At 35.5% G+C, this 13,221-nt stretch overlaps 1 protein-coding gene across 1 annotated transcript; it reads right to left on the bottom strand.

Annotated features, from left to right (window-relative positions):
* Positions 1 to 2,612: 2,612 nt before the first annotated feature.
* LOC145774430 (kelch-like protein 12) lies at positions 2,613 to 12,367 on the bottom strand. The gene is made up of 6 exons (XM_082585680.1): positions 12,261 to 12,367; positions 6,052 to 6,175; positions 4,870 to 5,023; positions 4,251 to 4,468; positions 3,382 to 3,531; positions 2,613 to 2,738 (listed from the first exon to the last, which is right to left on the bottom strand). The coding sequence occupies exons 1-6, from the start codon at positions 12,365 to 12,367 to the stop codon at positions 2,613 to 2,615; spliced, it is 879 nt and encodes a 292-aa protein (XP_082441806.1).
* Positions 12,368 to 13,221: the final 854 nt, after the last annotated feature.

Here is a 13,221-nt window from a genome sequence, read left to right as displayed (position 1 = left end):
CGAAGCAATAATTATCAACTTTTGGAAACAATGTGATGAAAGAATATGAAAAATGGTGTGTTTCATGTCCATAAACATGCATTTCCTGCACTCCCATCTTGATTGTGTTGATCCTTGTATGGGTGATTGGTGGAAGCGGAAAAATGGCACGTATCACACACACACACATATCACACAAATGTGATCACTTTTGAAGTGTTTTCATCTTTGCATGATGCATATATGGCTTTTATTTGCATAATATTTCTTTGTGTTTGCATGCTTACACGTTTAATAGAAAACTATGCTGGTTAATACAGAAAATCTGTGAGTAAAACTAACAATCAGAAAAAGTGACATTTTATCAAAAGTAAGGACACATCAGATTTTTTTTTTGCTATTTTGATGATTAGTTTGAAGTAGCAGAACACAATACATAAAAAATTTTCTGCAACTAAAATTTTTTTGCGAAATTTTGTTAGATGGTGTAATGGGGCACCAGCCTCACCCTGCTGGTGGTATACGACTTCTCATTACATGCGAGATTGGAATTTTTATCACTGTACAATGTACATTTTCTAAGAAAAGCATTACATAATACCATGAGGCATGAAAACTAAGAAATTGCAAGCTCAAGCAAATGCGGCTTTCCCGGTTACCTCGCTCTTGGCTTTGCTTGTTCTGCATCAGTATCATTTAGGCTAATGTGCAAAATCATTTTAGGCTAATGTGCAATAATAAATATTGTTATTACTATTATAACAATGACAAAAGTGCGCTTTCAAAGGAAACAAAAACAATTCAACGCAAAGTTTGAGAAAGTTAATTTTTAAGTTGCAAATCATTCTTGCTTCTCTGTTTTTGATGTTTTTTGACTTCGCTATTTTCATCGTCCATCCACCTCAAAATAGAAGATCTTGTGTTATTTTTAGAAAGCGGTGCCATATCCTTGTTGATGTAGGTCTACAAACAATCACTGATAGTTTGACGTACTAGCGATTGTATGCAATTAGTCTCATGTCTCACTGCGAATACTCATGTTTACTGCCAGTGGCGAACGCAGAGGAGGCCGTTGAGTCATGCCCCTCCCTCCTTTAACAATGTTGATTTTTTTTGCGTTGTTGTGATTGTGTAGTCACTGTAGTGCAAACATGTTATTGTTCAAGAGTGGTCTTCGGTAGCAAGGCCATATTAGCCGCCTCTCGTATTTCTGGGGGCACGCCAGTTTAGGGGCCCACTCATTTCAGTTTGTTTAATGTTTTTTTTGTAGCTAGCCTATATGAAATGAAAAAAATAGTAAATATTGCTGCAGAAGCTCGATATTCAATTGCTTAAATTACGCAAGGCCCTATTTTCCGCTTCCAAAACCCCAGTTGGTGGGCCCATATCTCTGTTTAGGGGCCCACTTATATTCATATTTAGTTGGTGCAGAGTTTTTCGGTAATTTTATACAAACACTGTGACAATAAATGTTACAATAACTCGACATTTTATGGCTTAGACTGCCCCCATCTGTTTTGTATTGTTGATGATCATTTGGAATAACTAGTATTTGAAAGAAGCGAAACCAGATCAATGTTATTTTGTCGGAGTTTTCAGAAGAGATAATACTACGCTCTCGCTTTCTTGGTAGGTGTCTATCAACGGTGGATAGCATAAGACTTGTCCAAAAATTAAACGCATCGTGAAACGAAAGGGACTATCCACCACATAGGCTACTTTTGCATTCGAGATGCGTTTTTTAACTCAAAAAAATCTTTAGGAAGGGAGCGAGCTTGCATACTGAAGGAAACTCCAAGTCGCTGAGTTTTTTGTAACTACCTTGTTTAAATAGGATGTTTTGCATTCAACTCAGCGTATTTCATATTTACATAATGTAATAATTATTCAATCAAAAGTAGGCGTACAGAGACATACGCAAAGACCGTGAGAGTTTATATTTCACCAACATATAGCCTCGACTATTTTAAATCTTAGTAAAACTATAAAGTAGCATTAGATTATTCCTCAGGACAATAGTTGATTTCGCAATTATGACGCAATAATAATTTTAACTTTTCTCGCCGGGTTTTGTGCGCAAGAAAATACTGTATAATTTTTTTAATAATGCAAGTTGAATTGATATGATTTCTGTGGGTCCGCGTGCCAAAAATAACACATTGTGAAGCAACAGACGTTGGCCATACAAATACAATTGTGAGCAGGACTTCAGACACCCCTGTTTTAGGATCATGTATCAGCTAGTAGTGGACTTTGGTTAGCATTCGATCCATGACAAAATTGATTAGACCATAATTATTGATTTACGGTATTGGATTTATTAACATGCCGGAAAAATCACACAGATATTTTTAGACGTTTGAGTCACTAAACAGACAATTCGAATTGTATGACCTTCCCTCAATTTGCGCAGAATCAATGTTTGAAGTTGTTGATAAAAAGGTAGAAAAAATTACTCCTCGTATATTTTCCTAACAAAACCTTTGCTTGGTGACGTCAATAAACAAACGATCTGAATCATTTGACTCTGCTTTGAATAACTTTCGTCAATAATGCGACACAAAGTTTGTGGGTCATAAACGCTGTTGGCCATTGTGACTCAATGAACAACTCTAACATGCAGTACTGAAATTTTAAACTAAAAAGTTATCCAAACCTCCCTTTGCTGAAGTAGCGGGAAGAACTTCAGTTGCAGCAGCACGTGGAATTGCAGATAGAAGTAAAATATTTGTACATTCCACTGAAGTCATAATCAATTCCTGATGAATTGAAAGGAAATTTAGCAAATTTAAATGCAAGCTTAGTGTCAATATTTGAACATTTATCAGACCTAGTTGTTTGTTGCAAAATCGGTTTCAAAAATTTCTCATAAAATCATATGTGAATTAGACTTCGGCACCAAAATTTACAAATGATTGCAGATAAAAATATTCAAGTTCTTTTACACTATAAATTGTATGCTGGAGTGGAGCCATTTTTGCTTAGTTTATATCGATTACATCAGTACGTTGGTTTATTGTTTTGTAACGTTGTATTCAAACTTCTTGTTATTGTAATCATAGTTCGTGGTATTTTCCCCAATGCTATGGTGAGCTGAATGTAATACTTCTCATAATTCTTGTTACTTAATCTTGAAGAATTTTGTTTAGACTTATGATTGTACAAGTATTATATATAGTACATTATGCCATCTCCTACAAACTTTCAAAGTGATCACATAAGTGACAATATTGAATGGGCATTGGGCAGCACTGTTTTGTTGATATTTATTTCATTATTTTTCCTACCACTACCATGCCAGTTACAAACATATAAGAAATATCATAAGCAACAACATATGCTCACTGTTAGTAGGCTACATATTGGATAGTGATTACTAAGTGTAATATTTCTCAGATTTACCTCTTTCAATGCAACATCTTGCAAGAAATTCCAGGATAGTTTTCCAAGTTTAACAAAATTGAAAAGTTCAACCATGTGCTTCTTACGTGTGGTGACGTCATGTTTGACCCAATTTATGAGCGCATGAAAAACGTTTTCTTCATAGGATACCTAAATGACAACATCAATTATTACTGCACTTCATCACAAATTAGTATTACGTCACAGAACAATATGAAATGTCAACTCCAAATTCTTCTGCTCAGTTCATGGAATGGGAAGCACATAATGGCCAAGCAAACAATTTAGCTACCAGAATGTTAAGTCCAGTACTTGCTAACATTTTTTTACACTTTTGAATATGAACGGCAGTCACAAATTTTAACTTTTGTGTAAGTGTCAGCACAACTAGCATAACAGCTGCTGTTCTGCACTGGTTCAAATCGACTCACATTTAAGTAGAAATCGCTTATCACTGAAGCTTTTATAAATTATGTAAACATCGATATTTTGTCGCGTATTAACTATTTAGGCACTCCCCAATTAGTTGTTGCCTACTGTGTGTTTACCATGGGGAATAGGTATTTGATATCACGGATGGTTTGGATAATGAACGGGCAATGATTACTTGTATGTGACTTGCCGTCTACATTTCTTCGCACCCACCGGTCGCACTAGCCTTGATTTATGTGACTTGCCCGAGAACATGTACAATGCTCACAAATTAAATAACTATAGAGAAATAGTTATTTCTCTATGGTTCAACAAAGCAAACTCTCTACCAAAGCTTTAATTAAATAACTGGCAAACAGTCTGGTTCAATTTTCTTTTGTGGAATTTATGATTGTCAAATTCTGTTTGTAGTCTTAATTTGAAATAGGCCTACAAACCTTTTTATCTTCAACTTGGATCACTTCAAACATCACGTCTGGTGTTAGCTCTTTGAACTCTTTTCCATCGATGACTGATTCAAAGTTCTCAGCAATGACAATGTTTGCTTTTGCCACAACTTGGTCCAGATCATACATTTTCGAATACGCTTGAATTGTTAAGCAATTCGTCACATCAATTTCATCAAGCAGAAATTCGATGCAATATTGCTTGAGATCTAAACAACAGCCAACATCAATGAAACCACTTATTGTGCAATGAAACCTGATAAAAGCTAATAAATAAATAAATCTGCCAACTCCTGCCATGGTATCTTTGCTATGAAAGATAAAAAGGCAAAACAATGATTGTTTTTAAATGTTTCGAGTTAACCTAGCCGACTATGACCAAAAATGAGCTCAGGAAAGGAGCCAACACTAACAAGTAAGTACAGTAAAAATTGCTGCAAAATTATTCATCAACAAGTTGAAAACTATAACTTCTGCCGTTATACTGGTATCTTCGCCACAATCTAAAAACAAAAAATATTAAAAAAGTGATTGTTTTAAATGATTAAAGTTATCATAAGCTGTTGTGAAAAACGTTTCCTCACATTCTTAAACAATCGTTAACACTAACTTGGAATTTGTAAATAATTTGCAGCTTCAAGCAAGTTGTAGACGTTTTCACTTGTGACCACCACTTCACAAGAATACATAAAGTTTAAAACAGCTTCCATGGTATTCTCATTCACTCCGTGGATATTCGCTTTACTTTCATATTTTTCCTTCATCTAACAATTCACAAAATTAACAAAGCTGAATCACAGAATGACGCGTTTACCCAGATTATGATTTTGATGACATATAAATGAGTTTGTACAAACAAACAATCGGAGCTGAACAAAGATGAAAATACCTTTCAGCTTAACTATTAATATCATCTCTGGTCAAATTTCGAGTAAAAATTTTTTTAATTTACTTTATTACATTTAACCTGGTTAATTTTGCTTTTCTAACAATGCTCGCAGATCCACATCTAAGTTTACTGCATTGAGAAGACTTTAAGGTCGAAACAGTGGCGTATCTGCCAGCAGTCAATGTAGCCTACTTGTTATATAAGGTAGCTTACACAACAAAATGTCCAGAAGCTTGTTAATAAATTATCTTTTTTAGGCCGGCCAGGCATAGAACCTAATATACAATTGCTATGTATTTTGTGATTGAATAGTTTTGAAAAAAGTAATAACCGCATTGTTCAATTCTTCATAATTCAGTAAATCTTCATAAAACCATTTTTTTTTATATCTTTTCATGAATTGTTTTTTTTTTCTTGTTTAGAGTTAAAGTTGCATTCAAAGTATGGACCAGCTTGCCTGCAACAAACATTACCAGTTATCACGGTTGGTCAGTACTAGGACTGGCGCTGTTAAGCAAGAAAATCTTCTGTACAAATGCTCTAAAATTATAATTTTACACTTTAAATAAATTAACAAAGTATGTGGCAGCCCTGTGTGTTTAAAGTTAAGGAATTCTAATGTTCAATTACAATATGGAAAAACAGCTTCTTCAGGCTACATAAAAATTCCGTACATTGTATAAGAAAAATAAATGATGACAGAATTTCTGAATTATCTACAAAATATAAAAGCGTTGATTCTCAAATATAGTTCAAGTGATAAGCAAAAATGGGTAACCACATTTCCGTAAAACTTTTACATTTTAAGTAAAACAGCAAACAAATTCTAATCTGTAGTTAAAACTGTGCAATCAGTTTCCCTCTTCACCATCAACAAAGAAACAAATAATACACAAAATTCACCTCTGCAGAGAAAAGCTTTTGATAAAAGGTCGAAAACGCTCCAAGGATACATTTGTGGCTGGAAAATTCATCATCTCCAGCAGTCAAAGTGACGTCACAATAACCATTTCCAGATTTTCTTTCTCTATTTTTAACAAATTCAAATATAAATCAAATACTTTTTTTTAAATGTCAGTAGATTCACTTGAAGAAGCATCCATTATAGCAATTATTTACAATTTAAACAACTGCTGTAAAAATACATAGAAACCAAAGTATTTTTGAATCTGAAAAACTAAAAAAAAAAACTTAAATAAGATATTGTTTCCATGAAACAATGTCGACTGCATAGCCGAGTGGTGAGAGCCCTGGAACGGCAGTCGAAAGGGCGCCGGTTCGACACCGCTCAAGAGCATGCGGCTGTGTCTTTGGCAGGACACTTAAAGGCATGCCTGAAGGTGGACACGAAGATTGGCTTCCTTGCCTTCCCGTCCACTTAATCTAAATCTTCAACCACCGGGTGAAAGCCTGGATACGACAAACAAAAAATGAAACAATATTCTGAGGCCCTTTTATTTGCAACTACTTTGAATCCATTGAAGTTTTGTTTTGCTGAAACAAAAAGCTGATTTGAAACACTTCAGTAAAAACTATGAAGAATAAAAAAACTCCAGAAGCATATAGGCTTATGCTCAATACAGACAACTTATTTGGAACATAAGTAGCCAATTCCAGCATCAGGAAAAAGTGTTGGAAATAAGAAAAAGGGCCTGACACCAGAGAAAATACCATTGTGATATATATAATTTTTTACCATTACAAGATTAGTGCATTATGCATAACCTACTGTTTCCTGTACTGTATCAACGTTATATATAAAATTCAAGATATACCGCACAGTGTACATAAAAAGCAGAAGCATTGAATTTAAAAATGTTTTCAGCTTCCCAAAAATTAATATTATAGTGAAAATGAAAAAAAGCTTCCATCGCAAACCACAAGCAATTTTAATTCCATATCTGCTTTACTGAGTTGTCACAAATATCACCACAATAAACCAGTGTGCACAAATGAAAAGGTAAAATATAAAGAAACGTATTTACTCGTTCAGTTTGTGCATGATGTCTTCCATGTGCGTGCTTTTAAATTGCTTGAATCCCATTTTCTATAATTTCTCTGCAACGTATAATGAACATTGGCTATGATTGTTTTTCAGTACATGGTTGCCACTTATAAAAAACACTTTCACTCACATTTGCTTTAATCTTCATCGCCAAACCTTTTTATCCCAAAGCCATGTTTAAGTTTCAAAATGTATGTTATCAATACAATGTGGATTAGTTTTACAGTAAAATTTAGTGTAAAATGCAACCGGTCTGTTTCAAATAAATTAAGCTACGTCTGCAATTACGCATGCTCAATCAGAATAGGGGCGTGCACAGAAAAAAATTGAAAAGTATGGACGAAAATTCAACATGCTGCAATAAATCATCGTAGAATTGTGTCATGACAAACTTACAAACAAGGGATGAAGAAACGCATATTAACAAAATATGTAGCAATTATGGTTGGGACCCCGGGAAATCCCAATCCCGGAAACCCGGGATTTTAACCCGTTTTTCTGATCCCGATTCCGGGAATAATTTTGTTAAAATCCCGGGATTTCCAGAAAACATCTACAAAAACTGATGTAGCGCCATATCGCTTGATGCTCATATTATTTTGGTTTTAAAGCAGCTTTACAATATCATCTGGTTGTTTTGAACATTCCACATTAGTGTGATAATCATACCAACCATGCCATAACAATGAACTACGCAATCGCAATCAGTCGTAGCATTAGTGCTACTGGGTATCGCAGTGTTAGAAAGGCGGTTGTGCCATTGTGCTGTTAGTACAGTTTCTGCTAATTCTGCCCTATCTTTTTGCAAAGGAAAAATTAAAATTTAGCTCAGAATGGAGAATTTTGAAGATGTAAGTTCAAAGAGAAATCCGAGGTTTGGCAAAACTTTTTGTATTGTAAATCTACAAAAAAAAAGCAAAACGTAACATCTATCCACTGTCCAGCCGTTTTGAAAGCTTCAGGGTTTTGTACAAAGGGACTAATAACTAAATTCGAAAATTAGGAAGGACGAAGAAAAGCTTTAGGTTTCGAATCGACGAGCGTTGGTATGCCGAACTGGTTTACCTTTTTGGGTACCTCAAGAAACCTTTCTACATCGATCAACCGCAGGATCAGCTTGGTCATAAAATAAAACGTCAGAAACTCGCTGCCCTGGCCGCAAACGTTCTTCAAAGATTGTTCCCAAGCCCAACTGTTGAATTGGATCGAGTCTCTACTGAACAGCACGAAGATGCCATTACAGGGGATAGTAGCCACGACACTGAAATAACTTTAGCTCAAGGGCTGCATGCTTTCGTTACATTGCTACTAGCAATGCAATGTATCGATAGTTATTCAAATGCCAACTCTATGTTTCGTTATAATCCCTTCTGTGCAGAATTACTCACCTTAGATGAAATTGCAGTAAAAAGTAGAGGAGATTTTGCAGTATTTGATAAACAGGTGTAGTTGAAAAGAATCAAAGTCTTTTGAAATTTACACTTAAATTACTTTCAAGAATATCCTGTAAAAGCTGAATTCATTAAATCAAAGAAATTCGCTTGTGAACATTATAGGCTATAACTACAGCTATTGTGTTTATATTGAATGCGATTCTCAAAGTTTGATCTTTAAACTTTATAAAACAAAAATTACGTTTTTTTGTTCCTAGTCTTCAAACAACTATCATTTCTTAACCTACGTAAACTTCCTCCAGGGGAAGATCCAGCAAGTAGTTTTAATGAGAGCAGTTTCAACAAAACACAATGATGTGCAGATCTACAATACTGTACATTAATCCGACCTTGCAAATAGATAATGAATGATGCTTTTTGTGTCTCAAGGAGGCTCGATTACCTCAATCACCTCCCCTTCCCGTCCGGTCTCCTGAATCTGCCACTAACTTCTCATCTTCACACAAAAATGTTTCGTTTGCATTTTTGACAGCGCTCATGAGTTTGACTTCAAGTGAGTATTACTTTACAACTTTTCAAGTTAGTACAATAATTATATAAGGAAATACTGCGGCACCAAACAAAAAAACTAAGTTGATCACACACAAAGCAAAGTCAACGCCCTGACACGACAAACATATTTCCAATCCATTCAATCATGAATAGAACTGAACAAACCCTGTTTGGTTGCAGTTGCTCAGCAACAACTCTTTTACAAATAAGATTAAATTTTATGATGGACGCGAACTATTTTAATTGACGAAATCATTGGGCAATTTTATGGCACAGTGATATAATAAAAGTTGAAGTGACGTAGTGAACCTTGGCAACGTCATTTTATATTTGTTCTGATCACCAGCTTTTGTTTTTTCAGACAACTCTTAAGCGGGGTTCACATTGACAAGCATAAACGTAGGCTACATCATAAAGCATGTCAAAAAACGAGTGTTCACACTGAAAAAAATGTAGGCACTTAAACATCAATTTTTTGTAAAGTCAATGAAACCTTGAACTAATCAGAAGTTACAGGAACAGCGTTTCAACAAAACCAAAATTTGCAGAGAAGACAGAGAAAAACTCCCCAAATTGCTGATATAAAGTAAAGTCAACGTTTTGTTGTCCACAGCTTGGCGTAGACCAGCGGTTCTCAATCGGGGTCCGCAAAGCGACTTCAAGGAGTCTGTGAAAGTTTCCGAGTTTGCATCATGGTTGATAAATTAAGACATTTAAAATTTGGTTGTGCTTTATTTGTGCGGCCTCGCCTGCAGTTCACGCATAGGACTTTTTAGTCGTAGAAAGGCTTGCAAATGACGTAATTTTTAAACTACTATCTTCGTTCAGAAGTAAAGTACTAGGCTACCATACAGTGATTCTCAAACTGTGCGTAATTTAAAATTTCAAATAATATCGCACGAGGGTTCGGTTTCCTAACTAAAAATGCCATCTAAAATAAGTGGGTCTCTAGAAAGCGATGGTCTCCTTGGCCTGGAAGTATAGAGGCCAGTTAACATGGCCATGTAGACATTAGCATAGTATTATTCCCAAAGCGGCTATTCCAGCAACCCAGTCAGAGCTAACTAGTCAATAGTCATGTTAGCACAGGTTTGTAAGAAGGATCGTTTCAATCAGTGCTTCTTTATGGCAGGGGAAGGTAAGCAGCCTATCCAGAACTACCTCTAGATATTTAAGTTCGGGATAGAAGCTTAAAGGCTTTAATTATAAAACTAACCTAAGTACACGATAAACAATGGATTTCGAATGGAACTTCTTTATAGTTTAAAATCTCTTGCTGGATTCATCTGCTTTGAAAAACACTTCACAAAATAATGCAGCAGAGCGACTGAATAACATGAGTTATTCCTTTGGACTTGAATCAGCAAGGAAAGTAATTCGCTAAATAAAACCTTGAAAATTCGACTAAAACACAAAGCAATGACAATTCAATCAATGTATTGGTTACAACACTTGCAAAAGACAATCGAACGATATGTCACTGATTGATAGAGTAGTTAGAAGATATGTTTGTGCAGACTTTGAACTTTCACGAATTGGTTGATCATTGTTAGAACAGAAAATCGCTTGCACGATAGGCTATCTCTACAGCAAAGTTGGTCAACGGCTAACAACTAAATGTGCGTGATGAGATCAACGAATACGTGGACTACTTTTTGCTTACTCTGCATTAATATGAAAAAAAACGTTGAAAAAAAACACCATTCTTTGTTCACAGCGCTGAAAAATTAAACAAACGACTTTCTAAAACGTTTAATTTCATTCTTACATGTTACGATCTTTCATCATTTTGAAACGATGATTCAACAATAAAATGAAATTTGAAAGTAATTTGTTGTTTTAAACAAAAGAAAATACAACAACCATAAAGCGAAACAAACAAATCTGCTCCGATAACATGAAAATTAAAATATTTTGAATTTCCACAATGCAACGAAACAAGAAGATTCATGGCTCAACATTGCGCGATGCCATTGACATCGTAACAATCGTAACTGATGTAATGACCCGATTGGCTTGTCGCAATTAAATCGCTACAATGAATTCTGGGCCTTTAATTTCTTCTGCATTTCCAACTACTTACTTGTATTCTTTGCTGCATCAAAAGTTTTTATTGCGTCGTTTTTTCTGTAAATTGTGATGCAATAAAGATTAGAATACAAAGCAATAATATTGAATGACAAAACAATGCTGTAAGCTGATGATATTGTAAGTTTAAAATATTAAAAACCAAACGGATTAAACTTTGAAATTCGACATCAGCGATGGACAGATTCAATCAAACTATGTTTCAATAAATTATAATGATCTCAGATTAATGCATCTCGGCAGTCGATTGCAGCAAAAATTGATAGCGATTCTGTAGACACAGTGCTCGCCCATGAGGCTTGGTTCGCTGTACGATTGAGTACTCAGCCTTGTGCTGATAGTCAGGAAGAACGCTCCTTCTTCACTATCTGAGATTAAGGTATTAGAATCTCGTATATTTCTATTCACAGGTTTGTAGACTCCATTAATTCAACTTATTCATACTTTCTATGCATTGATGACGTTCACAAACAACCACTCACCCTCCAGCGACATGCACCATCCCGTCTATGACGCATAAACCGTGGAAACTTCTTGCAACGTTCATATCAGCAACATCGGACCATGCTTGCTTCCGTGGATCGAATCGTTGAACTGAAGACAGATCTTCGTCATGGTCAGAGAGAGACAGAATGAAAAAAAGGGAAAACTTTTATTTCGTCTGTTGCGAGAATAGTACGGTACAATAATACACAATACCAAATAGTTATTCTGACCTAATGTTCGAACAATGTTTCCAAGTTAATATTCTAGTCACTTTAACTGCCTCTTTTGTTCATTACAGACTTGTTCTGATGCAATGTTTACACTAAACAATAAACTCAAAGAAAATCACTTGCACGTAAAGTGTAAAGTACAAGTTTATCAGCAGCTATGATGAGTAAACAATTTCGATCTGGTTTCATGAACAACAAAACTTTGCTTCTTCTCACGAACAAGAAAATCGATGACAATTTGGAACAAAATAAGCAAATAAATGTAATTCAAAAAATACACATGTTGTTCACTTTATGCAAAGACCATCTTTACAATTACAGTGACTGAATATTTCACTCTTTTAATTGATAAATTGCCTCTCTTGAGGCCCAATATCTCTGGCTACAGCAATCACAGAATCTCCCTTTTCTAACAAAGTCAAGGCACTAGATTTTTCTTCTATTTGCTTCTTCTTTCGACCCATTTTAGTTTTTGAAAATTGTTTTGCAAGACCTCGAAATTTTGAGAGAATAAAAAATATTGTGCGATTTCACCTACCCTACTATTCATGAAGCTGCAAAGCAACACTATGCACGCAGAGCAATGACTTTGCGGTGAAGTGTAGCCAGAGAGTAGCTAATGATGTAACTATAAGCGTTTTTATGACGCAATGCTATTAGAGGGAACAGTAAGCTAAGAACTTGTGCAGATTTTACATGTAAAGTTTTTTTTTTTGCCGACTGAATGTAAAGATTTTTTGCCGGCACTGTAGTTTTATGAAACCGTTAAATTATGCACGACCATAGCTCAATTAAAATAACGGTTTCAAGCTTTTCCATTGACAAGATAAACCCCTTGGCTGTTTCTTTAGTCTGTAATTGTTCGTCATTGTCATTAAACATTGTTTTCAAAACTTGATGAACTGCTTGATGCACGCTAGGTTTCGGGCCCCCTTGGAAATTAGCTGACGCCCCTCTGGGGAGGCGTGCCGTCTGGTTAAGAACGACTGGTTTACATTGTTAGCATTCGTTCTATAATTTTCGTCCTTTATTCTTTCGATCCTGATAATAAGCATGTCATTTGCTCTTAGTAGGTTGTTATCGGTGGGCCTATTTTTTTAGTTGGCCTGGGGCTGCAGCCTCCACCTTAATCCGGCCCTGGTGCAGTGGACCTCGTTAAAAGATTAATATATGCTACACCATCACAGCACGCTTGGAACATTGATACCTTTCCGAGTAAACGTTTTCAAGGCTTGTTTTTGAAATACCACACACCAATACCATCCAGCGCTGCTGTAGAACGCATGTTTTCACTTGGAAAGGACATTATGCGTCCAAA

Source organism: Aplidium turbinatum, chromosome 7, assembly GCF_918807975.1.
Source record: "Aplidium turbinatum chromosome 7, kaAplTurb1.1, whole genome shotgun sequence".
Classification (NCBI taxonomy): domain Eukaryota; kingdom Metazoa; phylum Chordata; class Ascidiacea; order Aplousobranchia; family Polyclinidae; genus Aplidium; species Aplidium turbinatum.
The sequence above is the reverse complement of the archived record's forward strand: the minus strand, read 5'-3'. Positions and strand labels throughout refer to the sequence as shown.

Excerpts from the sequence above, each read along its gene's own strand:
- LOC145774430 (XM_082585680.1), bottom strand. The coding sequence starts at position 12,367 with ATGGGTCGAAAGAAGAAGCAAATAGAAGAAAAATCTAGTGCCTTGACT. Across the intron at positions 6,176-12,260 it reads GATATTGGGCCTCAAGAGAG|AGAAAGAAAATCTGGAAATG; the intron begins GCAATTTATCAA and ends TGTTAAAAATAG. Across the intron at positions 5,024-6,051 it reads AAAAGCTTTTCTCTGCAGAG|ATGAAGGAAAAATATGAAAG; the intron begins GTGAATTTTGTG and ends GTGAATTGTTAG.